The sequence below is a fragment of the Chrysemys picta genome, chromosome 1 (genome assembly GCF_011386835.1).
Source record: "Chrysemys picta bellii isolate R12L10 chromosome 1, ASM1138683v2, whole genome shotgun sequence".
In the NCBI taxonomy this organism is placed as follows: domain Eukaryota; kingdom Metazoa; phylum Chordata; order Testudines; family Emydidae; genus Chrysemys; species Chrysemys picta.
This window is the reverse complement of record NC_088791.1, coordinates 234,939,313-234,966,530: the sequence shown is the minus strand read 5'-3', so window position 1 is coordinate 234,966,530 and position 27,218 is coordinate 234,939,313. Positions and strand designations below refer to the sequence as shown.

The window sequence follows — 27,218 nt, the reverse complement described above, 5'->3', positions numbered from 1 at the left end:
GCAAGACTTTCTGACATGGTACAAAGCCATTATGAAACGTAGCTACTGAGCCTGAACTACAGCCACTTTTCAAACTTAATCATCAGGTAAAAGAACCTCCCAAACCAATGGATTTTAGTGGACATAACTTTTCTATTATTGAAAATATTCTTGTTGTGGGGTCAAATAAGACCATGAAACCAGGCCAAGCCCTTTTGCAACATATCTGAAAGGAATATTTGCAACCAAGCTTGGCAGCGGGTATGTCAGATTTTAGTCCTACGCAATGTAAAAGCTGAGCTACAGTATAAGCATCCTTCACATTGATGCTACTACTTTCAATGGCTGGAAGGCTTACAGTGACAGTAATGTGGCATTCCTCTTCCTCCTCCTGTTCCCTTTGCCCAAGGGGTAAGTATACTGCCTCAATAGCATGCCCAGCCTCTGTTACTTTAAGATCAAGGGATCAAACTCAGATCCTGACCAGGAAGTTGCTCTCCCTCTAGCCTACAAGTTACAGCTCTCTATTTAATAATAAATAAGATGTGCAACTGATATTAATTTATTATTATTAACTATTATTATTATATTTTCCTTTTCCAATTGCTTGAAAATTTGTAGCCCTGAGCTTGGGGTCCAGCTGAGCTGTGCTCAATGCAGCTTGGGGCTGTAGGGGCCCAGGAAGCACTATACCACCTTTATTGCCCTCATCCTGGGGCAGGCCAACTGTCGGCTTAAAGTTGTTCTGATGACCAGGGAGGAGTAGGCGCACAGTGCCCATGCCCTTCTCCCCCAGACATACACCCCCCCCTGTGGCAGGAGCCAAGGCATGTGGTTGATGTAGGAGTTACTACAGCATCAATATATCCTCTGATGATTCTCCCAGACAGAGGAAATCCTCCTGGAACAACATCTGATGACTCTGCACTGTCATAACAGGCTCTGTGTCTTTACTTTCTGTACCAATAAACAGCACTGAATGTATGCGTTGCATGAGTTGTAACATTCAAGGCGTCTTCTGAGCTTTCCTTTAATAATTATCTCTCTACTTCCCCCATCCAAAAGGACCCTGATAGAAACAAACCTCCCTCTCTAGCACAGGAATGCTGGACACAGCTCCCTCAAAAGCCAGTCAGTGGCAGTTTCTTGGGTTAGCTAGACGGATTACTAGTGAAACTAATACAAAGTTCTAATTTCCAGGTAGGTGTACTATCTCCCACAGTATTTGCTGACCCTCTTGTCCACAGCACTGAATCAAGCTGAGGTCTTGAATTCTGATATTCACATAACTGTTATGTTGTTCTCTCATTAGCCTTTCTTCCTTTCTAGTTTGACTATAAATGGAAAATAAATATTTTTCTAAAGGCTGCATGTAAGCTAGGGCTAGATTATTCAAATAAAAAAAACCACACAAACACAGTAGGTCATTAAAACATTTAGAAAAAGCTAAAAATCTGCTTGAATTCTAATCTTGAAATATATTAATATCTATGATGGTGTAAATTAAAATGTGAATTGGGCAATTCCAGTTTCATTTCTGTGACAATATATAATTTGATGGTCATCTAATGGCCCCAGTTTTCAGCTGATGTAAACAAGTGTCGTTGCAGTGAAATCATTGGCTCTGTTGATTTCAATGAAGCTATAACAACCTACACCAGCTGAGGACTGGGGACAAAATGTTTAGCACATAGAATGGGAACATGCTACATTGTTTATCCTAAGTGTTTCTGTATACCAAAAAAAAACATATTCAACACACTTCCATGCTGTTTCTCCAACATTACTCAGACTTCTCTTCACAAGAGGATCCCTAAGAGGGCTATGTTGTACAGTATTCTTTCTCCTCTGGAGACCTGAATTCATATCCTGATATCAGGTCACAAGTAAAAATTAGGTTTTTTGGTCCCCATTTGTGCACATTATTTAATGACCACAAAGTTCAGAACAATTCACAATCTCTCTGATGAGGGGCGGGGGCAAAAGTATAATAGCAAGGGTAACATAGGTCAGGAGTGCCCTAAATAGGTGAACTATATGGGGGGAAGTGTGTACAGTGTTCATCCACACAACACCGGGCTTACATCAGCACTATTACCACCTCACTTCCATTAGTACTAAAGATACTCACACTTCTCCTAACAATATAAAGATGGACTCGTTGATCTCACAGCAGAAGAACAGTGAGCCATGGGGAGATAGATATTGGTCTCATTTAAAAAACGTACACTGAATGACTTAAATCACTTAAATGGATTACGTTTGACAGACAGTTCGGATTGAAGAATTACCAGCTTCTATCTTAACCTCAACTACTGCCTTCATTGTGACACACTTCTTTTCCATTTCTGTCTTTTGAGGAGAGAAAATTCATTCTCCATGCTAGCTTAGTCCTAAACAATACTTGCCAACTGTGATAAAGTTTTCGTTGCATAATATGGTCAGACTACAATGGGTTCATTAGTTTAAAAAGAGTTTTACTAGGAATAAGCTCCTGATAATCAGGCACAATTCTCTGACACATTTAGAATGATATATAGTCCCAGAGTCATAAAGTGTACGTTGCAATTATTTTACATTATACAGCTACTTGAGAAACAGCTAGTTAATTTGTCAGTGTGATCATTTGTAATGATACCGTGGGTAGAATATACAGGAGTACTAAATAGACTTGGTCAGAAACATTTAAGCATAACCATTTTTCATGGAAAATGCAGTTCCATACAATCAAAATGCTTCACAAAATCGTATCAATCTCATTGACATTCTGTTGTAGAGAAAAACTGAAAAAAAGTTCTGACAGTGTTGAAACTGTAAATGTACAGGTTTTGTTCTGATTTGAAATGAAAACAAATTTGAAAATCTTGAAATCCTTTGCTAAATGGAATTTCCATCTTCCACACTGGCCTTGAACTCAGCTGAGTCTAGACAATACCAATACACTATATTCACCAATGTGATCTTTTTCCTATAGACTTCTGGTATCTCTTGTCATCGTGACACTCAGGTGTTTAACATTGGGATGTCGTTTGTAAAAACATTAACATAAAGCAAGCTTGCCTCTGCTCTTTTCAGGCTAGACTGGGATCTTAGGCACAGCCCTCAGCAAAGGGTGATGTGTAAATTGCACTGCTCGAAGCGGCACTGTGCCTGAGACACCCCTCTGAGGCATAGTTCCTTTGGTGCTCCCTCTTGAACTTGAGAAACAGGAGTAATCTGCTTTACAGGGTGCAGCATACTCTTCCCCTCTCCTCCCAGCTGTCCCTTGGCAGCTGCATGTTCTGTCATTCATTGACAGACAAACCTTCCTCCAAAATCTTCTTTCCTTATAAAGATAACCATGAGGGTGATCTGCTTAGGACCACTATTACAGAACTAGGCTGTGCCGTTATGCACCACCCACCAACAGCCCCACGATGCCTTGGGCTTCAGACACCCATTTGAGGTTCAGTTCCCTTGCTACATACCCACTGCCTCCAGGGGTGAAGAGTAAAAATTTGCTGCTGGTCTACAGCAGCAGTAAATAATGCCACCACACACACTGGCTCAGCTGTGCTGACCAATGAATTAGTGGATAGGATCAATGCTCCAGCTATTTCCTGCCACTCCCTCCCCACCTGCTCCAGGAGAAGGCAGTAAGTGGGCACGCCCAGACTGATGGTGTGCAAAAGGGTTCTTACCTCTTCTTATTCCCTTGTGCAGCACACAGCCCAAGTGACAATCATACCTTTTGAATGTATGGCCTTGGTCTTCAGATCAATCCTAAACATACTTCTCTTTTTGCACCCATGTTTATTTGTGGGAACAATTTATGTCATTTAGATATCTAAATACCTCTTTAAGGATGCAGACGTGCACTCAGTTGGATACATGAAAAATTGTGCCCACAAACTGCTTGCATGAAAAGGGAGACAGGGTTTTTCTTTGTGTTTCTTCATTGTTTGTTTGTAATAGAACAAGTCACTGTATTACATTTAGGAGATTAAAGAATCCTACCCGGTTGCCTTCAAATTTTGAGCGGTCAGTGTTTGCCTTTGCTGTCTTTTCTGCAAGTTTCTTCTGCCTTTGAGGGCCTTTTCCAAAGAAGATGTAATTGACAAAGGCGTATTCAAGTAAGGCCAAGAAGACAAATACAAAGCAGCCCATAAGATACATGTCAATGGCTTTAACATAGGGAATTTTAGGCAAAGTCTCCCGAAGATGAGTGTTGATTGTTGTCATAGTCAGCACAGTTGTAATTCCTAAACAAAGAAATAGAACAGTGGGCATCTTACAAGTTTTAGCAGATCATGTTTTAGTTTTCTCTTCTGTTTTGGGAAATTTCCTTCATCAGCTTGCAGTAGCTTAAAAACACCACGAGGAAGTTAATGGCACCACGCAGGTGCAAATAAGGGCAGAATTTGGTTCAATGCATTAATATTAGGAGTCCAAATCAGGATGAGATCAAACTGATCCCTGTGTCAGGCCTTGGCATTTATAAATGTGTTCAACATACCCTGCAACATATTAAACTGTTTACCAGTCATCCCTCGAGATATGTCCAAACTGCAATTAAGCATCCACTGTGCCCATGTCTGCTGATTTGGGCATGTAGGGCTCGATTTACAGGCTGTAACATTGTGATGTAGATTTCCATGCTTGGGCTGGAGCCTGAGCTCTGGGACCTCGTGATAGGGAGGGTCCCAGAGCCCAGGCTCCAGCCCCAGCCCAAATATCTATACCACAGTTTTACAGTCCTGAAGACCATGTCCTGCGAGCCCGAGTCAGTTGACACCATGGGTGTTTAATTGCAGGATAGACATACCTTCAAAGGCATAACCAGAGGATCTTAACCTTTAGAAGAACACTGGCCTCTCGCAGAAGTCAAAAAACAAAGCTTTTTCCTAGTCAGCAAGGATCTATGAGTGAATCCCTTCCCTAGCAAGCATCTAAGCTATAGGGCCTGATACTCCATAGTACTGTAGTCATTTACACCAGTGCAGTGTGAGTGTAAAACACTATCACTCTGATTTGAGAGCATTTTACACCCACTTTGCACCAGTGTAAATGACTACACAAGGTACAGGGTCATAGAGGATCAGGCTCATAGTCTTGTATGTTATGGAGCCCAAGGGGACAGGTCAAAGGTACTGGGTGGCATACTTCATAATAACTCATGCATACTGATAGTTGGCTGTTTTCTCAAAAGAACCTACCAGATTGATCTCTGGCCTCTGAAGGACAGTCTCAGTCAGTGGGAGAGAGAGACCAGTGGGGCTCTTGTGACTCCTTTGGGTGTAGCTGACTGATTGTTATTATGAGTATTTATTATTTGCATTACCGTAGCACCTAGGAGCCCCAGATGTGGACTAGGACCCCACTGTGCTAGGTGCTGTGCAAACACAGGACAAAAAGTTAGTTCCTGCCTCTAAATTGGGGTAGAACTCATGAAAGTGGGGCAATCTTTTGATACATGACTAGCCAAAAAAAAAACAATAAAACAGGCCAGCAGCCTTACCCAGTTCTCTCGCTTTCCAGGTGCCCCAAGAAGAGAATTGCATGAGCTAAGCAAGAGTGTGATATGACTTGGTGACTTCTGTCTAGCTATTCCTGTTTATTCAATACCACAGTTCTGACGGGAATTTAAAACAGAGATATTGGTTGGCCCACTGGGAGTATTCCTCCTCTCCACTGACATTTAAAAGGAGGCTATAATAATATGTAGTGTACCTCAATGATAATTGAGATATAGTGTATGGGATGTTTTGAAAGCACTGTCACAAGCCTAAAGGAAACTTTAATCTGAAAACATTAGGACTGGATTGTCAACCCATTTTACATCCCCATTGTCCCACTCCAGTAGGACAAAGTAGGGCAAAGGGGGCTTAAAACTGCTCTAAAAATGCATCTGGAGATTTCCAGATGGTGTCAAGTTGGTGCCACCTGCTGCCCCAACTCTGCATACTGCGCCTCCACTGTGAGCGGGGGAAGGCACAGGGGCGGTGGCTGTAGCATCCTACATTCTGACAATTTCTGAGCAGCAGAATGGTTTTTAAGGACTGTTCCTGCCATGTAAGTTAGAACAGCCCTAAAACATTAGCCAAGGGATGGCTTGGTCCCTGGACAGCCCCAAGATCTGGAGTGTGTGGAAAGGTAGCTTGGAGCCACTTTACTCTGATGAGAGCTGCGCTCTAGATGAGGAACTCACGTTAGAGATTTAATGATAGTTACATTCTGCATTTGAGGGGAGAACAAAGCACGACTGACTCAATACAGAGTGACATGATTTTGGAATAAGTGAGCTTGGAATATCAATATACTGACATGTTGCAGTCTTTAACAACTTCTGAAGGCTACATTTAGTTTGACATTTTAATGTCCCACCCATCCTTATCACATACCAAGGGCAACTCTTGCTGCTGATGCATCATAATTGATCCAGAATGACACCCATGATAAAATGGTAATCAGTATAGAGGGCATGTAGGTCTGAAGAATAAAGTATCCAATGTTTCTCTTTAACTTAAAGCTCAGTGAGAGTCTTGGATACGCACCTAAGAAAAAGGGGAAAAATAACACTTATTTATACTGAAAAAAAGACCCTGGTAGACAAAATACTTTTCTTTAGTTTCCATAGAAACTAAATCATGCACCTTTGATGGGATATTATGACATTTATAGAACAATAGGAAAAATGCCTTCAGTGTATTACTGGTTAGCTAAATGCATGATATTCAAAATGAATCTTGGATTTTTTGCAGAGAATACACTAGTTTGAATTTTACCGAGAAAAGAGATAATAAGGTTAATTTTTAATTATAAAGCAATTGGCTGAGCACTGGATTTTTTTTTTAAAATGATGCTTAAATCTCTACCTAAAATGTTTATATAAAGGAATGATTTTCATATGTCATTTTATTGAGATGATTAGTATAATTAACAGTCAAAATGTAAAATAATTATTTTAATTAAATTTAATATAATTATAATTAAAATCAATTTCACATAATGTATTATTTGCATAGAATAGCTGTTCCTGAACTGACACTTCTCAAATAGACCCAAACTATGTGAAATATGCTACCTCAAGTGTCAGAAATAAATTCTCTTGAATAATAGTAAGAAAAAGAACAGAAGAAAATAACAATGACCATACTGGGTCAGACCAAAGGTCCATCTAGCCCAGTATCCTGTCTTCCGACAGTGGCCAATGCCAGGTGCCCCAGAGGGAATGAACAGAACAGGCAATCATCAAGTGATCCATCCTCTGTCGCCTATTCTGGCAAACAGATGCTAGGGACACTCCAGAGCACGGGTTTGCATCCCTGCCCATCCTGGCTAATAATCATTGATGGACCTATCCTCCATGAACCTATCCAGTCTTTTTTGAATTCCGTTATAGTCTTGGCCTTCACAACATCCTCTGGCAAAAAGTTCCACAGGTTGATAGCGTGTTGTGTGAAGAAATACTTCCTCTTGTTTGTTTTAAACCTGCTGGCTATTAATTTCATTTGGTGACCCCCTAGTTCTTGTGTTATGAGAGGGAGTAAATATCACTTCCTTATTTACTTTCTCCACACCAGTCATGATTTTATAGACCTCTATCATGTCCCCATTTAGTCGTCTCTTTTCCAAATTGAAAAGTCCCAGTCTTATTAATCTCTCCTCATATGGAAGCTGTTCCATACCCCTAATCATTTTGTTGCCGTTTTCTGAACCTTTTTCCAATTCCAATACATATTTTTTGAGATGGGGCGACCACATTTGCACACAATATTCAAGATGTGGAGTACCAGGGATTTATATAAAGGCAATATGATATTTTCTGTCTTATTATCTATCCCTTTCTTAATGATTCCCAACATTCTGTTTGCTTTTTTGACTGCTGCTACACATCGAGTGCATGTTTTCAGAGAACTATCCACATTGACTCCAAGATCTCTTTCTTGAATGGTAACAGCTAATTTAGACCCCATCATTTTATATGTATAGCTGGGATTATGTTTTCCAATGAGCATTACTTTGCATTTATCAACACTGAATTTCATCTGCCATTTTGTTACCCAGTCACCCAGTTTTGTGAGATCCATTTTGTAACTCTCCTCAGTCTGCTTTGGGCTTAACTATCTTGAGTAGCTTTACATGTACACATGAAAAACTGCACATGTACCCACATGCAACAATTCCTTTAAAAGGTTTGTTTGATCAAATACAGTTGGTTAAATCTTCACTTAAAAGAAATATACCTTCGCTACTGTGCAGAGCACTCTATATTTGTTGGTGAACAATCCCTGAAGCGTTAGTTTGCTTTATCACATTCATTTTCTAATGAACAATGTCTCACTTCCAAGGATAAACTCTTTCTCTCCTTGAAACCAGGCCTACTTTTCTGCTAACAAAGTTTAATGCTCTCATCTGATTTTCTAATCTAGCCTGGAGGGCCTCCTGGGTGGCCTGTGTAATTAAAACCAAAACACACACCCCCATCTTGTAAAATAAGTTTTAAAAATAAATCAGGGACTGAACCACCCACTGGAGTGGGAAAACCAGGCAGTAGGGGGTGACAGTGGAGCAAATCTCTGCCAGGTTCCTCTCAGGGAGTTTCTCCCAAATTATTTTGCTCATGGAAGCGATGGGGTTTGCATCTCACAGATCAATTCCATCCAAAGGTCACAGCTGGCTTTGTATCCCTGGAAACCATCCTTACTGCTCCCAGACAGCAATAGTGTCATACTATCAGGGCTTCCCTAGATGGTGCCTGACCCTGGGACTACCAGTGTCTGTATTATCCTAAGCTATATTATGTTTACACCTTTGTAGAGTTGGTGGAAGGATGGTGCATGATCTATTGGCCCAGCCTCCACCCTGCTGACTCCTACTCCCTCTCATTTATTCCTACACTGCCCCAGTATGCAGACCACAGAACTCTGCGAGGGATGACAGGGAGGGAACTTTGCTATGAAGGCAGCTGACTCTGCCCTTTCTGTCTGGAAGGTCTGTGCACTCACATGTGATCAAGGGATTATGATCAAATCCTTATATATTTAAGCAGAAATCAAATACTTTGTGCAATCATGATTTCCTGGTTTGCTCAACTATTATTATTGTACCTCTCCTGATTTTGGTGGTATAATGCCTTGTTTATTAAGGCTCAATACATTTATCAATTAATTACCTGTAGGTTCTAGCTCTTATATATTACATCAAAATATATTTTAGTCTTGAGACGTGTTAATGTTTAGGGGGCAGATTCTGATACCCTCCCTCACATTCAGCATTAGGAGTTCCACTGATTTCAGAGGGATAATTTGAAGAGTACAGTACTGACTCACTGCAAGAAAGAGTGGCAGAATCTGGCTGTAAGTATTAGGACTAACGATATGACTGAGACTGCAGAGAAGAAAATAAATGGTTAATCAATAATCTGAGTACAAATAACCCCAACCTCTCATTTATTCAAATGCTTGATAAAAAGCAATTTCTTGTGTCTGTTTCGATTTCATTAAAAGCCAGTGAGCTGAGCTGAAATACCTAGCTCCAAGGCTAAATTAGTCTCTTGCTGTTTTATCCAAGTAAAAAACCAAGATATCAGAGATGGCCAGTTACAGAATTCATATTCAAATCTATTCTTCCAGGATATTTCTTTAGCTAATTAGAAATGTACTTTAAAGATTGATCTTTCAGAACATGCCAAATAATTATTTTTCAAAGCCTATTAAAAGTACCTTCCTTTTTGAAAAAAGTAGCTAATTTGGCTAGAGACTATGATGGGTCATGAAGTTGCCAGTGAAAGTGGGTTATGGCTTCCCTTTTCAGGTCAGATTCTTAGTGTAGTTTATCTGGACCATTTTTTCTTTTTCCTAATGCTTGTCAGATCAGCTACTGCAGGAGCCACTTTGGTGCATGGTTGGCCTTCTTAGGCCTGGTCTACACTAGGGAGGGGGAATCGATCTAAGTTACGCAACTTCAGCTACGTAAATAACGTAGCTGAAGTCGATGTACTTAGATCTACTTACCTCAGTGTCTTCACTGTGGTAATTTGATGGCTAACACTCCCCTGTCGACTCCGCTTGTGCCTCTCGCCTTGGTGGAGTACCGGAGTTGATGGGAGAGCGCTCGGTGGTCGATTTATTGCGTCTAGACTAGATGTGATAAATCGATCCCCACTGGATCGATCGCTGCCCATTGATCCAGCCAGTAATGTAGACAAGCCTTTAGTCTCTTGCAGTAGGGCTTTGGCTGCAGTATGGAATCTTTTCAGAAAATCATTGCTATTCTCAGTTGAAGACTGACTACTTCAATTTTTAAAATAGTTTTAATAGTTCTGATTTAAACTTTCTTTTCTATAATTTTTAAATTGGATGTTTTAAAAGTATATTCAAACAAATTATCTTAATCTAAATTGTAGGCAGCCATATTACAAAATAAGCAACAGTTTATGCATAGTTTGAAGTAGGAATAGTAGGAAAGTTGAAGAGTTCAGAAGCTGGAAAGTTACTAAAATCAATGGCTCAAATTTTCAAACTGCCTACATTATGTGGATGCCTAATTCCCATTCATTTTAATGGGCATACAGATCTAGACAAGCTTTGAAAATCTTAGCCAATATGTGTGTCTTTTTCATTGCCCCTTAGTAGGGGCAGTAGTATGGACAGTGTTTCCATTCTCATAATATTTTGTACAAGAATATACAGTAGTGCTATTTCAGGGAGCACAGGAGGAATAACTCATTTTATCTGAAACAATGCTTATATCAAAGCTCTTTAATACACCTGATGCATTCATATTTTTTGCATAACCAGTAGAATTATTACTACACTGAAATCTTATCTATAGCTCAATGAACCATCTAATATCTGCCTTTGAGCACCCAATAGTGTCAGGGACAAAAGGGACAGCATCAGACTTCCTTTCCACAGAGACAGAGAAACTCAGCAGCAGCAGCAGCAGCAGCCAAGTCAGTGGTTATTTTCCCCTGAGTCTTTAAAGAGAGATAAAGGGCCTTGAGGAGTCCACCAGCCCCTCCAGATAATATCCCTAGTTTTATTATTATTTATTATTAATAATTATTATTATTATTTGTGTTAAGGTCACAATGTGCTGGGTGTTGGCCAGACATATAAGAAGATGGATAAAACATACAATCAAAAATGTTATGCTAATAATAATTAATATAAACTGCATTCTCTATCAAGCAATAATTAGCTGGCTAATTTATTGTGGTGTATGCCAGAGGTGAGTCTTGAGGAACGATTCAAAAGGGAAGGACTTGGCCACATGGATCAGTTCAGGGAGGTTATTCCATACATGGGGGCTGTTGTGGTAGAAACGTAAATTTGGTTGGTGAAAAATTGATTCCCTTGCATAAAAACAGTGTTACCATACTAGATCAGGTCTGTGGTCCATCTAGCCCAGTATCCTGTCCCCATCACTGGCAATCATCAGATGCTTCAGAGGAAGGTACAAGAAACCTTATAGTAGGCATGTGGGATAATCTAACTCCCACAAAAATCTCATCCTAATCCCTAATAGTTAGGCTGTTTTAAACCCTGAAGCATGGCGTTTTAAATTTTTGTTAGCAATAACTATTATAATGCTGAATATTCTTTTTATCCATATAAATGTCCAATCCTATTTATTATTGCCTCTTCAATCTCTTTTATATGGCTGTCACACAGTTCTTTAGATTTCTCTTTCATCTGTGTTGAATAGGACTCTCTATCTGTAAATTATTCCAGATTTCATCATAAAAACATTTCACACTTTCTTGAACTAAAACTTGGCTTATCCTGTAGTAAAATCTCTTCTCAACTTCCTGTACCCAGTGCAAAAATGAGGTTCTCCATCAGTGCCATGCAACCAATATTTTAAAAAACAGTTGTCAGAAAAAGTCCCACCTTCAGTGTGTGATTATGCTAGGAGTGCATCAGGTAGCAGAGAGGAGTGGTAAGGGATTAACAAATCTGTTTCCTTTTCCATTTAAACAAAACCCTCTTTTCCTAACTATGACCAAAGAAATATGATGCCATTTGGCAAACATACTCATATCAATTGCTCTTCTGCCAATGCTTATATTTTGTAATGAAATACAAGTAGTGCTGCTTTGCACTTTGACCCAGATGCTATGCTCAAGGAATCGGTGAAGAGATTCCCATAAATGTAACATATGCTTAGTTTGTTAAATGCTTTGGGATGAAGGGTTCAATAGGCAGCATGGTTTCATGGTCTGAACAGAGGGCTGAGCACTTGCAATTCCTGAGCAGAAATCCCAGTTCTGCCAAGGAGTCACTGTGTGGCCACGGGCAAGTCATTCGTGCCAGCATTTTCAAAGATATTAAGCACTTAAATCCATGTTGTCTTCAGTCACCTCAATAAGTGGTCTAGTTTTCAGAAATGCTGTGAGATTCTATCAATTTAAACTACATTTCCAGTGGAGGGAGGAGGGAGGACCTCTGACCCCAGATTTAGCACTCCAAAACTGACTATAAGAGGCCTTGGATGTGTAGAACCTAGGTGTCTTCAGTTGCCTACTACATGCAGACACATACCTTAATGCAACATAAGGTATAAAATACACTGCATCCACTGTATTGAAACACAATCCAAACACACACTCAAGAGTTGTAGATCAATGATTATAAAGCTGTTATTTTTAACCTGGCATTCCCATACTTCTGTAAGGTCACTATGGGTTAGAGTTAACTAACAGCCCAAAGTGAAAGGCTTCATACCGAATAACAAAGATGTTTAGCCTTTCTGTTAAGTACGACACAACATAGGCTCTCATGGACTACTCATCTGTAAAAAGAAATGGAGAAGTCTTCCTGCTTCATGGATTACTGCATAATGGCTTTACCAGCTAATCATTTATCACAAATGTGGTATCCAGCACTATCATTACGTAAAATAATAACTGACATATGTAAGGAAGTGAACACACTGAGCATGCAAACAAAAGAAATACTTGCCTGTGGCGAAGACAACATTCTTTGACACCAGTCTGTATTCCACAATGGAGAACTGTGGAAGCTCGATCCTCTCTACGCCTGTGACTGCATTATCTCCACCTCTCCAGTAAAATTCTATGTCATCTGTTGTATAACCATCTTTAAACAAAGCAAAGTAAGGTGGAAAAAAACCTCTACTGTATTCTACCATGAAAAATCTAGTACATAGTATCATTTCAGAAGATTTCAGAGTGGATTAGGGCTTTGCAGCTATAATAGTTCCACTACTTTATTCCATATGGGTGGTTTTCAAATATATTACCATTCTAAGATGCTCTCTTAAAGGGCTGTCCCCATTAAATACAAGAGTTCACAAGTATTTGAGGCAAGATTTTTGTTTTGTTTTTTAGTTCTGATGAAATTCAGGGCAAAAATGAAGGCCTACAGTCAAGGCATAGATATGACCAGGAAGTGGCTCCTAATACTAACTATAGGAGTCTGTTTACAGATTGGTGCAATTTCAGATATCAAATGCACTTAGTATTAATTAACAGGAAAAGAGAGAATGTTCTACCAATGCAAACAATCATATTAGAGCAGGGGCAGGCAAACTTTTTGGCCTGAGGACCGCATTGGGTTTCAGAAATTGTATGGAGGGCCAGTTAGGGAAGGCTGTGCCTCCCCAAACAGCCAGGCATGGCCCGGCCCACACTCCCTATCCCCCTCTTCTTCTCGCTCTCTGATGCCGCCCCCCCGCCCGGACTCCTGCCGCATCCAACCCCCTGTTCTCTGACAGCCCCCCCGGAACCTCTGCCCCATCCAACCCCCCTACTCCCTTTCCCCTAACCGCCTCCGGAACTCCCGCCCCTGACTGCCCCCCATCACCCCATCCAAACCCTCCTCTCATTCCTGACTGCCCCCCTGGAACCCTTGCCCCATCCAACCATACCTTCTCCCTGTCCCCTGACTGCCCCTGAAACCCCTGCCCCGACTTCCCGCCGCCACTCCATCCAACCCCTCCTCTACTTCTTGACTGCCCCCTGGGATCCCTACACCCATTCAACCCCCCTGTTCCCCACCTCCTGACCACCACCCCGAACTCCCCTGCCCTCTATCCACCCCTTCTGCTCCCTGCCCCCTTACCACGCTGCCTGGAGCACTGGTGGCTGGTGGTGCTAGAGCCGCGATGCCCAGAGCACCAGCACCAGAGCCATCCACTCCACCATGCAGCACAGAGCACCAGGTCAGGCTGGGCTCTGCAGCTGCGCTGCCCCAGGAACTTGCAGCGCTGCCACCCAGAGTGTTGAGCTGGCTGCGGGGCGAGCTGAGGCTGCGGGGGAGGGGGAACAGCAGAGGAGGGGCCGGGGGCTAGCCTCCCAGGGCAGGAGCTAAGGGGCTGGGCAGGGGGGTCCCGCAGGTCAGACATGACCCGCGGGCCGTATTTTGCCCACCTCTGTATTAGAGAGAGGGGGACTTCTACTGCTCCCATGGAAATCAATGGTTAAACTCCCATTAATGCCAATGGGACTGGAATTAAGTCAAGTGTAATTTAAACATAGAATTCATTAGTGTATTCTTCATGTGTGATATTTTATGTATGTAGACCAGGGGTCTCAAACTCAAATGACTACGAGGGCCACATGAGGACTAGTACATTGGCCTGAAGGCCGCATTTACTGACACCTCCCCCCCGCCGCCCTCGGCCCTGCCCCCACTCCACCCCTTCCACGAGGCCCCGCCCCTGCCCCACCTCTTCCCACCCCCATTCCAACCCCTTCCCTGAAATCCCCACCCCAACTCCACCCCCTCCCTGCCCCCAGGGGAGGCAGGAGGGGTGTGGGGTGTGGTGGGGGCTCAGGGCAGGGAGTTGGGTGTGGGGTGCAGGAGGGGTGAGGGGTGCAGCAGGGGGTCAGGGTGCAGGGTGCGGCAAGGGATTGGGGTGCAGGAAGGGTGTGGGGTGCAGCAGGGGGCTTAGGGCAGGGGGTCAGGGTGCAGGAGGGGTGCAGCAGGGGGCTCAGGGCAGTGGGTTGGGGTGCCGGAGGGGTGCGGGGTGCAGGAGGGGTGCAGGGTGCGGCAGGGGGCTCAGGGCAGGGGGTCGGGGTGTGGGGTGCAGAGGTCTCAGGGCAGGGGGTCAGGGTGCAGGAGGGGTGCAGAAGGGGGCTCAGGGCAATGGGTTGGGGTGTAGGAGGGGTGCGGGGTACAGCAGGGGGTCGGGGTGCAGCAGGGGGCTCAGGGAAGTGGGTTGGGGTGTAGGAGGGGTGCAGGGGGCAGCAGGGGGTCGGGGTGCATGCTGGGTACAGCAGGGGGTTCAGCTGCAGGAGGGGTTCGGGGGGTGGGCTCTGGCCCAACGCGCACTGGGGACAGGGCAGGCTCCATGCCTGCCCTGCCCCCGCACCGCTCCGGGAAGCCGACGGAATCTGGGGAAGGAGGGGCGCAGGGGTGTGTGTGGCTGTTGTTTCAGGCACCGCCCCCAGCAGCTCTCATTGGCCGGGAACGGGGAGCCGCGGTCAATGGGAGCTGCTGGGGGCGGTGCCTGAAGCAACAGCCACACACACCCCTGTGCCCCTCCTTCCCCAGGTTCCATCCGCTTCCCAGAGTGGCGCGGGGGCAGGGCAGGCAGGCAGGCAGGCAGGGAGCCTGCCCTGCCCCCGGTGCACATCGGGCAGAGAGCCACTCTAGGTAAACACTGGGGGGAGGGCGGGGGGGGCGCAAGGAGCTCGCGGGCCGCAGAAAATAACCCCGTGGGCCGCATGCGGCCCCCGGGCCCCGTGTTTGAGACCCCTGATGTAGACATTCCCCTCATTCCCCATCATGTAGCAGAAACAGAGCAGTGGCTTTTGAAGCACAATTATAAAATATCAGAATATTCCAATTATAGAAAACAACAAGGTTGAAGATTGAATCTGCTTGAGTGTGGAGCTGAACTCCAAATCATAAGTGGGCATGACAGCCAGCGAGGTCCCATGGCAAGGCCATTCATGCATAATAAAGTACACTGAAAGAAAATTGTGTCTCAGTGTTTGCTCTCTTCAAAGTCAATCTGATTAAAATATGAACTTTCGTTCTTATGTTGTAGATAAATATCCAGTGACTACCTCTACCTAATCAGTCTGGAGTGATGAACTGTATCATTCTTTCTATCTCCTAAACCCACTTTTTATCAACACAACATGCAAGCCTGACATTAATAATTCCCTTATATTTTAAATGATGCATAAAATCAAATAAACACTCCAAAAAGTCATTGTGTTAAGGAATTCGCATGTTTGTTAGGCATCAGGATGACTGTTCTATGGCTGTACTGGGGAAAACTGCCCACACAACTGAACTGGACTTTATTTGTATCTGTATATATACATACAGCTCTCTATTTCCAGAGTACAGTTTTGTTCATCTAATGGGTATCTTCTCAGGTCCATCATACAAGCTGCAGTAGTTGTGATTCTGAAATACAAACAAATGGAATTACAGTAGGCCAATCATTCATTTTTTTCTTTAAACGTGAGGAATGTTTAAAGAAAGGCATGGACTACAGACCAGATTCTGCAGCTCTTACACTGAGCAGAACTTTCTCAAATGAGTTGTTCCATTGACTTCAGTAAGATTACCACTCTAAGTGGCACTTGAATCATCCCATTGGGGCTCAGTGTGTAAGTACTATTCAAACATTTGTCACGATTAAAGAACATCGCTTTATATCGGAAAGTGTTTAACCATAAAAGTTTGCTACACATGTCATGATGACGCTTTTTACTATCCTACATTTGTGTTCAGTTTTTCGTCTTCATCTTTTTTAACTACCATGCAACATGGTTTTACTGTGGTTATGTTTTATCAAAACCCATATAAAGAAATAAAATCCACAGCAGCCAGTGGAAGGATAGATTCAAAATAGTTAAGCTTATTTAAATGTGATAGTACAACTTGTACATTCAATCCAAATTTAGCATATTTTTACAATCAATGTATAGTAAATACTGAAATGATCAATATATTCAAATTATTTTTATAAATCTCAATTTAAAATAATAAAATATATGTATGCATTCAAAGCAATTATATTAAGCCACATATTGACTCAGAATTGGAACTTAATTTTAAAAATAATGTATTAATATTGACATGGAGGCCCTGATTCAGCAATGAACTTGAATATCTGTTTAAGTTTAAGTGTAAGTACACGCTTAAGTGTTTTGCTGAACTGAAGTCTTAGCCTTTAGCATGTGCTAAGGGAGCATCATGTATCTAATATTGCTTTCGTGTGAAGTTCATATTTAAACTACCTTCTATGTTTGATTAGGTCCACATTTTAAAACCAAATTAACCCTTTTCTGATGTTAATAGACACAAACTTGAAAAATGGTTAATTCCTAAACAAAAATCTGAATCTGAATCCTTCCTTCACTGTCAAAGGTCGTTTAGTACATGAACAAAGCTCTGCCACCACTGTCTACCTTGGGCCACTCTTTTCATGTTTCCCTCTCTAAGTAGTGTTCAATGGAGGGATTCTTTCAGATGGCCCCTTTTACATGTTCCTTCAGCTGCCCAATGGCATGTCTGCCCTGACAGATGTTCTGTCTTAACACATGTCCCAATGGACTCGAATAGTTTACAATGAACAGCTTCCACAGCTGCTCTGTGGCTTAGGAGAAGGATTTTTCTCAATTGAACATCTGCCCAGTGCCTCGCTGGCTCCTCAGTCAAGGTGCTAGACTCAGGATTATTAATTATGGAAACTAGTGTCTCTGCAGTATGATTGTTAGCAACTCTAACTTAGCACCTAAAACGAGCACCAAGTAATGCACTCAGGGGAAAAAAATTACTTAACATTTTATCTGTGATCACTGCAGGAACATTCTAAATTACACAATCATAACAATTACGAATTTTACAAAGTCACACTTATTATGAAATCAAATTATTTTGCATATAATACAATATTGGTAGTTCCAATTCAAAACAATAAGAAAAATCAGTAATATGTAATTGTGATTATTATGCTGTTATCCCATTCTATTTTAAAAGGAAAATATTTACTACATTGAACAATGGGTCACATGGTTCCAGATCCTGCCATGGCATCTGCATGGGTTAAATTCATGCAGAGGCAGTTGCAGTATCAAGGTCTCTCAAATATTAGTGTCTTTAACTATTGGCAAATACCAAGTAGACAGAAAATGGACATTTATAAAAGATAAATTTGGTATATTTACTAAAAATGATGCAGCTTGCAAATTTGTATTTGCCTTTAACATATTAGGTTGCCTTATGCCTTTTTAGATAATGTACTCTGTCCTAAGCCCCACCAACATCTATGTATTGCAAGGTTGCATTGTCAGGAAGAATATGCTCCATCAAAGCTATATAGGATATTTATGTACTAAATCAAGACACGAACGTGTAAGTCCAAAACATCAAACTAAAGATTTAAAAAAATAAAACAGATAGGTAAATACCACATTTACTCAAATGTACAAAATCATTTGCTGCAGTAATGCTCAGTTCCATTTGTGTACAATTTCTGTGAACTTTCAGACAACCTCATTTTCCTTGCACACATGCTCCCTAAAGGAAAGTTTTGTTCACTCGGGCTAGCTTATGCACACAAGAAGAAGAGGTATGTTTTTTTATGGAATGAGACGCCGTCTGGCACAGCAGGATGACAGGATTCCTAGAACCCCTCAGCAGAGCACTGATAGAGAAGCAATTATATGAGCCAGACAAAGATCGACTTTCACACAAACACACACACACTTTGTATGCATGCAATACAGAAAGGAACCAAAATTCCCTAAGTTAGTTTATCTCCTGACACCTCTCCCGAACTGCAACCTTATTAATTATTATTATTATTATTTGTATTTATATTGCTGTGTTGCCTAAAGGTGCTGAATCTGTTGCGCTAGGCACTGTACAGAAACATAAAAAAATAGTCCCTTCCCCCAAAAGATTACAGTCTAAGTAAATTTAAGTACACTAAGAACTTCTCTCTGAGAGGTTCACAGTCCCAGTGGCTAATTCAGATGTCCTTCCCTCCTGCTTATAAAAATTCCATTCATTCAATTAAAGAACAGAAGCAATGTCACGTTCCTTATCTGACCAACCATAACTAACCAATATAGCGTGAATGTTCAAATACTGAGAATTGAATACTAAAAATAACCAATTCACAGATTAAAAAGACTTGCAAAACAATTCTCTCTCTCACTTTAAGTATTTATAACATGCTCCATCACCATAGCATCTGAGGGCAAAAAGATTTGCATCTGGTAAGCATACAACAGCCAAGGCTACTTTATTTTCTATCCCCTCTTTGTAAATGACATTACATTGTTTTGTTTGAATTATTATTGAGGAAAAGCTGCTGCACAGAAATGTGCATTTTACATTTTGCGCTGCAAATGGTGACATCTGTAGACAACTGGAAGGAAGTTCCACAGCCATTGATCAGGTTCTGAGAAAGTCCAGTCCCATCCTTGGAACTATTAATTCCATTGTTCTTCACGGATAGAGGTTGTTGTGGCAGAGAAGAAACCTGTGATAACCATGGCTCAATCCCTTGAAGGCTTTGAAGATCAGGGTTCTGAATTTTCCAGTACTTAACATGGAGCCAGTGTGGCATATAGGTCACTTTCATCAGGCATTTTCAGGGATCTGTGTTGCTCAGAAGATGGGTCACCACCTCGAGCTGTCTCATGATATTTTCTATCATCCAGTGCATTGTAGTAACTGAGTGCTGGGGGTGTCAAACATGAAAATTACAAAAGCCAGGTGCTCACTAAAGAAGAGGCATAGCCTCATGACCAGATGAAGATGTCAGAAGGTATTTTTGGCTGGTGATGTCATTTGACTGTTCAGAAGCAGCAAAGCCTAGATGGAGCACAAGTCTGCAAACCACCTTTGCAACTTTGATCCAGGAGGTTAAGGTTTTGACCAGGCTTTCAGAATGTTTTCCCCTTTCTTTTTGCTAAGAGTTAATTTCAGGAGCTTCTTCTCCCTTGCAGGCTCAGCAAAAGCTGGGCAAGAGTGATGTGTGTATGAAGAAAATTGCAAGTTGGGTATAATCTATGTGCTGCTGGCACTGAAGTCCATGTCCCTCTGTCTCTTCTCATTGAGTAAATTCAAACAACGAATACGTTCAAGGAAAGTGCAATCTGCTAATGGGAATTCACTGTCTGCAGAAGAGCAGACTAAATTTATCAAATAAATTATTTTCTACCAATTAATACTGCACTTTAATTTTATAACTAATATTAATCAAATTGATTCGGGAATGTGCTGTGAACACTTTATGACAAAGTCAGACCGAAGAGTTCTGGGAGAATGGTTGAAGGCAGGTGTATCTGTCTTAGAATGGTTAAAGCCCTTTTTCCTATGAACGGAAAGAAGTTACCTCAGGTTGATTAAGGACACCCTGAGTCCAATTAAGGGCAGCCCATGACCTTTGAAAACCTCTTCCAGTGAGTGAGACAAGAGAGGAGAAGAAGCTGCAGAAGGGTTGTATTTAGCAGGGGGAGAAGGCTTCTTCAAGGTAAAGAGCTGGTTTTCCCTATAAGGTAGGGTGACCAGATGATAACTCCAAAATATCGGGACCACCACAGGGGGAGTGCCTTTTCAATTGTTACACTCACCCGGCACGTCCGGGTCTTTGGCGGCACTCCGGCGGCAGGTCCTTCAGTCACTGATGGTCTTCGGCGGCATTTCGGCAGCATTTTGGCAGCTGGTAATAAATCTTGCTGCCGAAGAAAGAAGTACCCGCCGCCGGAGTGCCGCTGAAGACCCGGACGTGCCGGGTGAGTGTAGCAATTGAAAAGGTGCTCCCTCTGCCTGTCACCGCCGCCTAAGCGGAAAAAAAAAGGGCTGCCGTACTTCGGTTGTGACGTGGGACAAACTTCTCAATATCGGGATAGTCCCAGTTTTATCGGGACGTCTGGTCACCCTACTATAAGGGCAAATCTTGTGTTTATTTCTGTTTGGGAAAGGGGCCTTGGCTCCCAGCATAGTTGGGCCCGGAGTGGGTTAGAGAGGTGGCTGGCAATTGGTAGCCAGCATGAGAGGCTGTACTGCAGCGAGTTAGGGAATGTAATATTTTAGTTTGTTTTTGTTTAAAGGTGCCCTCAGGCCAACCCTAAGGCCTACTGTGTAAATATTGTAAATAAACCAACGTGAAGTATAAAACCTCCAAAGTGGGATTGTTTTACCCCAAGTCCCCTCAATGCCAGAGGGAGAAATGCTGAGCCCTGATGTCATGAAAGAGGTTCATTGCCACAACATTTATATACAAAGTTGCAATGAAGTACTTGTAATTCAAAGCAATAACTGTACTTTGCTAATATTCATATATTTTTACGTTGTTGTTTGTGAGGCTGATTCTTGAAGAAGAATAAAATAAAAGATTCAGCTCTATGTTGTTTGTTTATTTAAATTCAAAAAGGGAAGAATTCAAAAGTAAGATTTCAGGTTGCTGCTGCTGCAAAACATCTCAGCATTTGCAACATGGGTACATAGCATGCAAAAGCAAAAGCCTCCTTTCACTAAACATAGTTCATGGTGCAGCAATCACTTGCTGAACATGCACGTACCCAACTTTGTGGACTTCCATAAAGGTGTGGGGCTGTTTTTATTTTATATAAACAGGCTCACCCCTCCCTAGTTTATGCAGAATGGAAGTTTGGGAAGTGATGAATCAATGACAAAGTCAAATAAAACTTCAGTGCCTGATAAAACCAGAAGCTCTGGTACATATTAAAATGGTTGTGGTGGGAATATTCCACATCCTCATTCCTTCCTAATTTGTAGAGAGTTCCACCTTCTCTATAATTTCAATTAAACTTTCCAGGCCTGATTCTCATTTCACTAAGTCCCCTTTTTACTGCTCTGGCAATGTACAGGGACTTAAAATGGATATAAAGCAGCGTCCTTTAGAGCCCCTTTACACTTCCAGAGTAAATATAAAATCTAGAAGGTACACACATTCATGTTTTAATATTATGGACTTAACTTTTCCATGGTTTATTTTTTCCAGTACTGGATAGTGGTACATCAAGAGAGGAACTCAGCACCCAAATTAAACCTCACTGCCCATATTTTTTGAATGAAATATTTAGGTTTGCACTTAATGGTTTCCTTTCAACTTTCTGTAGCTGCAGAACTTTCCAGTTATGGTGACGCTGTATAAACAGATAAAAGCTGACTGAATACACTGGTGGCAAAATTAAGAAACTTTGAGTATGTTATTTATTTTCTACAGGCATCTTTCAGGGTTACTGTGAAGGTTACATAATATGCTACATAGAGTGTGTAATAACCTTGTACCAGGAAACAAATATCAACAATACAAAACAATGGCTATGAAATCTTCATCATAAAGTACAGACCTGAGGCCATACAGCACTGTTCCATCTGGATGAAGGCGAATCATTCGATTTTTCACTGTAACTCCATGCACAAATGACTTCTTGTCATTTAAAAAGTAAGTGTCGGGCACCCAGAGTTGATCTGCCACTCGATTATCAAGCGTAAGGTTGAGAGGTATCCCAGCATAGGCTAGTCTCTTATCTCTCCAATATTGTTGAAAATACATTGTTAAGGTATAATCCTGGTGGGGAAATGGAGAAGAAAAAAACCCTGCAGTCAATGCTTGATTAGAGAGTCAATAATTCATTACTGAGGAAATAAACTTTACGTATTTGGTGACACCTTGTATAAAAAATAAATTCTTACTAACAGTAGTTTAACATCCTCATTGTTCTGTGTTCTCAATTTTAGCTACATTTTGAGTTACATTTACCTTGCAAAAAAACAATTTAGACCATGAAAGTTTTAAATAATGTTAAAGAACTCAGGAATGGTTTCAAGTAAGTTTAAATGTGTATTTCAAAATCTCTAGCAAATTCAACTGCTTTTAGCATCTTTCCTTTCTCTCTCTCTCTCTTTTTCTCTCTCACAAATTACCACTATAAATTGTGTGACAGCTTCATAATAAGAGAGAGATGAAGGGTGTTTTGTGGGGTGGGTAACTAAATAGTAGGTAAATATTGCTACAATCCCCATTTTACAGATCATGAAACAGACACAGATAGGACTAAATTGCCAGTCTCTGGCACCCCATGCAAAATATTTTGAACAGCAGTCAAAATTATACCAGAAAGCAAAATTGGAAAGATGCGGTGTGCATATGTGTGCCTATAAAATGAGAATATATGCTGGCATAGTATAAAGATTTTACTACCATGCTGTAATATACATGAGCAGTAGGTAAACCCTAGCTAAAGTTCTACTAGCCTGATTATACTAGTTTCTATATTTGATTTTCATGGCTTTGTGCGTAGAGTCAATTGAAGGTGCTGGGAACTCAGCATTTTTGAAAATCAGATCTCTTATTTAGGAGCCTAAACATGGATATAGGAGCCTAACTTTATTCAACCATTTTAATACATCTTTTGCTATTTTAAGATGTTGCAAATTTTAATTGATCATGTCAATAATAAAACCACAATTAACATGCTGGGAAGAGGTTCCCTGCCTCTGTGATAAACCATAATCTATGTGGTTCATGCACTGAATCTAGGACAGTGGTTTTCAACCTCGGGTCTGCAGACTATGTCAAAGGGATCTGCAAAAGGCTGTCATTACCATAGAACAGTGGTTTTCAACCTGTGGTCCATGAACCCCCTAGGGGTCCGCACTTCCATTTGAAATTGTTTAGGTGTCTGCAAATGAAAAAAGATTGAAAACCAGTGATCTAGGATATCATACAAAAACATAAAAATGCATGTGGATATTTCATAATACTAGCAAAATAAGTTAGAGTCAAAATGAATTTCATACTAAGTTTTTCTGTTCATACAAAAGGAAAACAAATCTTCAAAATATCTTTTTTCCATCTATTATAAAATATGACAGGGCCTTTCCTTTTTAGGCTCCTTTATTTTCATAATTCTTTGTATGAAAACCAAATTGATTATTCAAGATAAAACAGAAAATTTGTGACCAGACCTTATAATATTGTTGCTATAATTTACAATAAAAACACAAACATTGCCTATTAAAATACTGATTTTCAATAATATACAAGTGTTTTAAATAGCAAAAATATTCACGTAGCATTGAGAAGTTAATGTAATCTCCAAACAGATATTTAAACAGTGAACTAGAAGTGTGCAAGCCACAAGATATCTCCATTTGCATGTGGTTTAGAAAGCTGGTGATACAGAAACCCTCAGGCTTGCTTCTCTCAGGTTGGGTGGGAATTATCATAAATGTGTCTAAGTAAAACTGTTAGGGCTGGTGGCAGCCTGTATGTCCATTTTTGGGAAAGGGTTTCATGCTGAGAAATCCTAGTTTCAGGCATCAGTCCTACCCAGTGCTTCAATCAGATCCAAACATTCCTCCTCAGACTCAAACAAAACTACTAACCCCCTTCAACATTCAGAGTCCTTGGGATTTTTATCAAGTGAATCATTCTCTTTAATGAGGCAAGATATCTTGCTTTAAGAAACTAGTTTTAATTGCTTGGCAAATACAGTATTATAGTCATTGGGTAAGTTTTTCCCTTTCTGGAAGCTAAGAGCATTTAAAACAAAGGAACCAAATGGTAGGAGAAAAGAGGTCCTTGTGGAACTGAGTGCAGTTTATGCTTTAAAGGCCAAATCTGACATGACTATTCAGAATAACCTGATCCAATCTTTTGGTTGAAAAGCTTTTCTTAGTGGGACTAATCATCATCGTTCATCAAAGGAAAAGGTATATGCTGCTCCCAGTGCACGTGCATAGCTCCTATTAGTGCATCAGGAGGACCGTATACCTCCTGGCATTCTGATGTTGATGAATAAGAACAAATACATTCTCTACCAGTTGTGGCTTGATTAATGTTTGTTTCTATTAATAATAAAGATAGCACAGTACTTTTTTTTGCTTCAAATGTCCAACATCAGGAGACTGTGAATAAGTGAAATAGTGGATATATACAGAGTATTGTAAAATGCACACTATATAATAAAATGTATTTTGCATAACTTAGAAGGAGCAGGAAAAAAGGCATAAAACCACTAGTGTGATCTGTTACTGCACTGAAAGAGTAACCAGCTCTCACTCAAATGTAATTGAAACAGAGCATCTGAACAATAGGAGAGGGAATTTCAAGAAAAACTGTCTCTTCTTTTGTATGATATAAGATACATGCTAACAGCTAGCTGATTGCCCTAATTAGCTGATGAGTTAGATGAGGTGGCAAGAAACCAGGTACTTTTCCATCAGAAATTCATTGAAATCAAAACAATTCTACATGAAAATTGGCAAATTCTGATAAAAAAATGTTTCCACTCTAGGTAAAAGTATGAAGTTACAGAGGTGATAAAACTCTGCTGAAATTATTCTGATAGAAAAGGAATAAGAAAAGAGTGGGCATTAGAGGTCACATCCTCAACTTCTGCAAAACAGCGTAGCTCCACTCACTTCAATGAAGTTACACTGATTTGTATCAGATGAGGATCAATACCTACATGCGGCTACTAGCAGAAGTGGAAAGATATCATGAACTCATGAGCCAACAATATGCAAATGATATGCTGTTCTCAAGTAACACCATTGTCTCTTTGCTGGCCCAGTGAGTGGATGAGATCAGCTCATGAATGAAGAACAACTGGTTGAAGCTCAACCCGAACAAGACAGAGATTATGTTGGTTAGCAGAGGAAAGTATTTTGAGGGGGTTTTAGACAAAATGCAGTCTTCACTGGCTGAAAATGCACAAGCAACTGGTCAATTCAACTTTCAGTTTAGGAGTGCTCCCGAATGCTTTGCTGATGCATGATGCATTTCATGTAGCAACATTTGCAAGTAACATGTTCTATTATCTGTGGCTGGCTAGAAGACTGCATCCCATGCTGATGGATGATAACCTAGCCTCAGTTTTTGTCACCTCTTGGTTGGATTATTTCTATAGTACATGAAACTGTCAGCCTCAAAAAATTGCAGCTGGTACAGAATACAGCAGCCTGTCTCCTCACTAGCACTGGCTTCCATAAGCACATCAAATCATGATATTGGCTTCTCAGATTCAAAGGGTTCAGTCATTGCCTTCAAGGCACTCAATGATTTGGGCCCAGCCTACCTAAAACACTGCCCAAAGTTTCAAGATGAGGACTACAGCTGGTAGCTCAGCTCCTATCCTCAGGCAGAGTAGAACTGTCCATTGCAAGGACAAAGCTTGTCTGTGCAGAAGACAGCACAAGACAAGTCCAAGACTGTAGGAATTCATTCCACAGGAATTAAATACCACAACAAACCTCACTACCTTTTGTTTCCAGTGCAAGGTGCACTTTGACCTTGCTTTTGCTAATATAAACACATAGTACAGGTATACATTATACATTTTTTTAATTACAGTTTTTTGTTGAGGAGAAGGGAGAATGAAAGAACCAAACATGGCAGATAATATTTTCATTACTTCTAGAAGGTGTTCAGCTACTATGGTGATGAGGGCCATGCAAGAACCTGAATAGAATAGAATAGAATAGAATAGAATAGAATGTGCCTATGCTCTTTGTAAGTAGTGTCCATTATCTCCAACACACGTGAATAAGTGAGCATAATACAGTCTTACAAAATATATCCTTATATATGCTGCAGGTGTATATGGTAATTAAACAAATATTCCCCAAATGGTACCTCTCTTTACAGACTGAACACATCTGTAGAAAGTACACTGTATTATTTATTCTTACATAGCTTTTCAGCCACTCAAAACCTACTAAAGTTACTAATCTACTAATGTACCATAATATATTAAGTATAAATAGAAAAGAACTGATTTTCTATTACAGAGTAGTTATTTTTGGCTTTGCCCTCAATGCTCCGTAAATTGAAAACAAATATAAATAAATATATAATGATTTGCCTGTCAAAAATAACATTAACAATATGTACCGCTGCAGAAATACCATAAAATTTACAATTACACTTTACAGTCCATTTTAGTGTACTACACATGGAGGATGTTAACAAACTGGCCATTAACTGTAGAAATTGGTGTATTTCTCCAAATAATTGTTAATAGAGTATTATAGTTAATCACAATAGCTTATAATATTAATATAACTATTCATGATTTTAAATTATTTGTTAAAATATTTATTATAGTGTTCCTGAGGATTGATTTATACCTCCTTGAAATGCAAGAGAACTTGTCTTAGATTTATTCTTTAATGTAAATACATATCAACTGCTTTCTTGGCCTACAGGGAAATGGAATTATTCCCAACTGTTTTAAACAATTTATTTTGGATGGAACCATACAGCTCATTCATTCAAAG

At 40.7% G+C, this 27,218-nt stretch overlaps 1 protein-coding gene across 3 annotated transcripts in view; it reads right to left on the bottom strand.

Annotated features, from left to right (window-relative positions):
• GABRB3 (gamma-aminobutyric acid type A receptor subunit beta3) overlaps positions 1–27,218 on the bottom strand; it is a 259,983-nt gene that overhangs the window by 13,608 nt on the left and 219,157 nt on the right. For all 3 annotated transcript variants that reach the window (XM_042840835.2, XM_005283304.5, XM_065580825.1), the window contains 5 exons: positions 22,283–22,503; positions 16,267–16,349; positions 12,927–13,064; positions 6,360–6,512; positions 3,976–4,220 (listed from right to left, as the gene is read on the bottom strand). In XM_042840835.2, the coding sequence (XP_042696769.1) occupies positions 3,976–4,220; positions 6,360–6,512; positions 12,927–13,064; positions 16,267–16,349; positions 22,283–22,503 (840 nt within the window). The remainder of the gene's footprint in view (positions 1–3,975; positions 4,221–6,359; positions 6,513–12,926; positions 13,065–16,266; positions 16,350–22,282; positions 22,504–27,218) is intronic.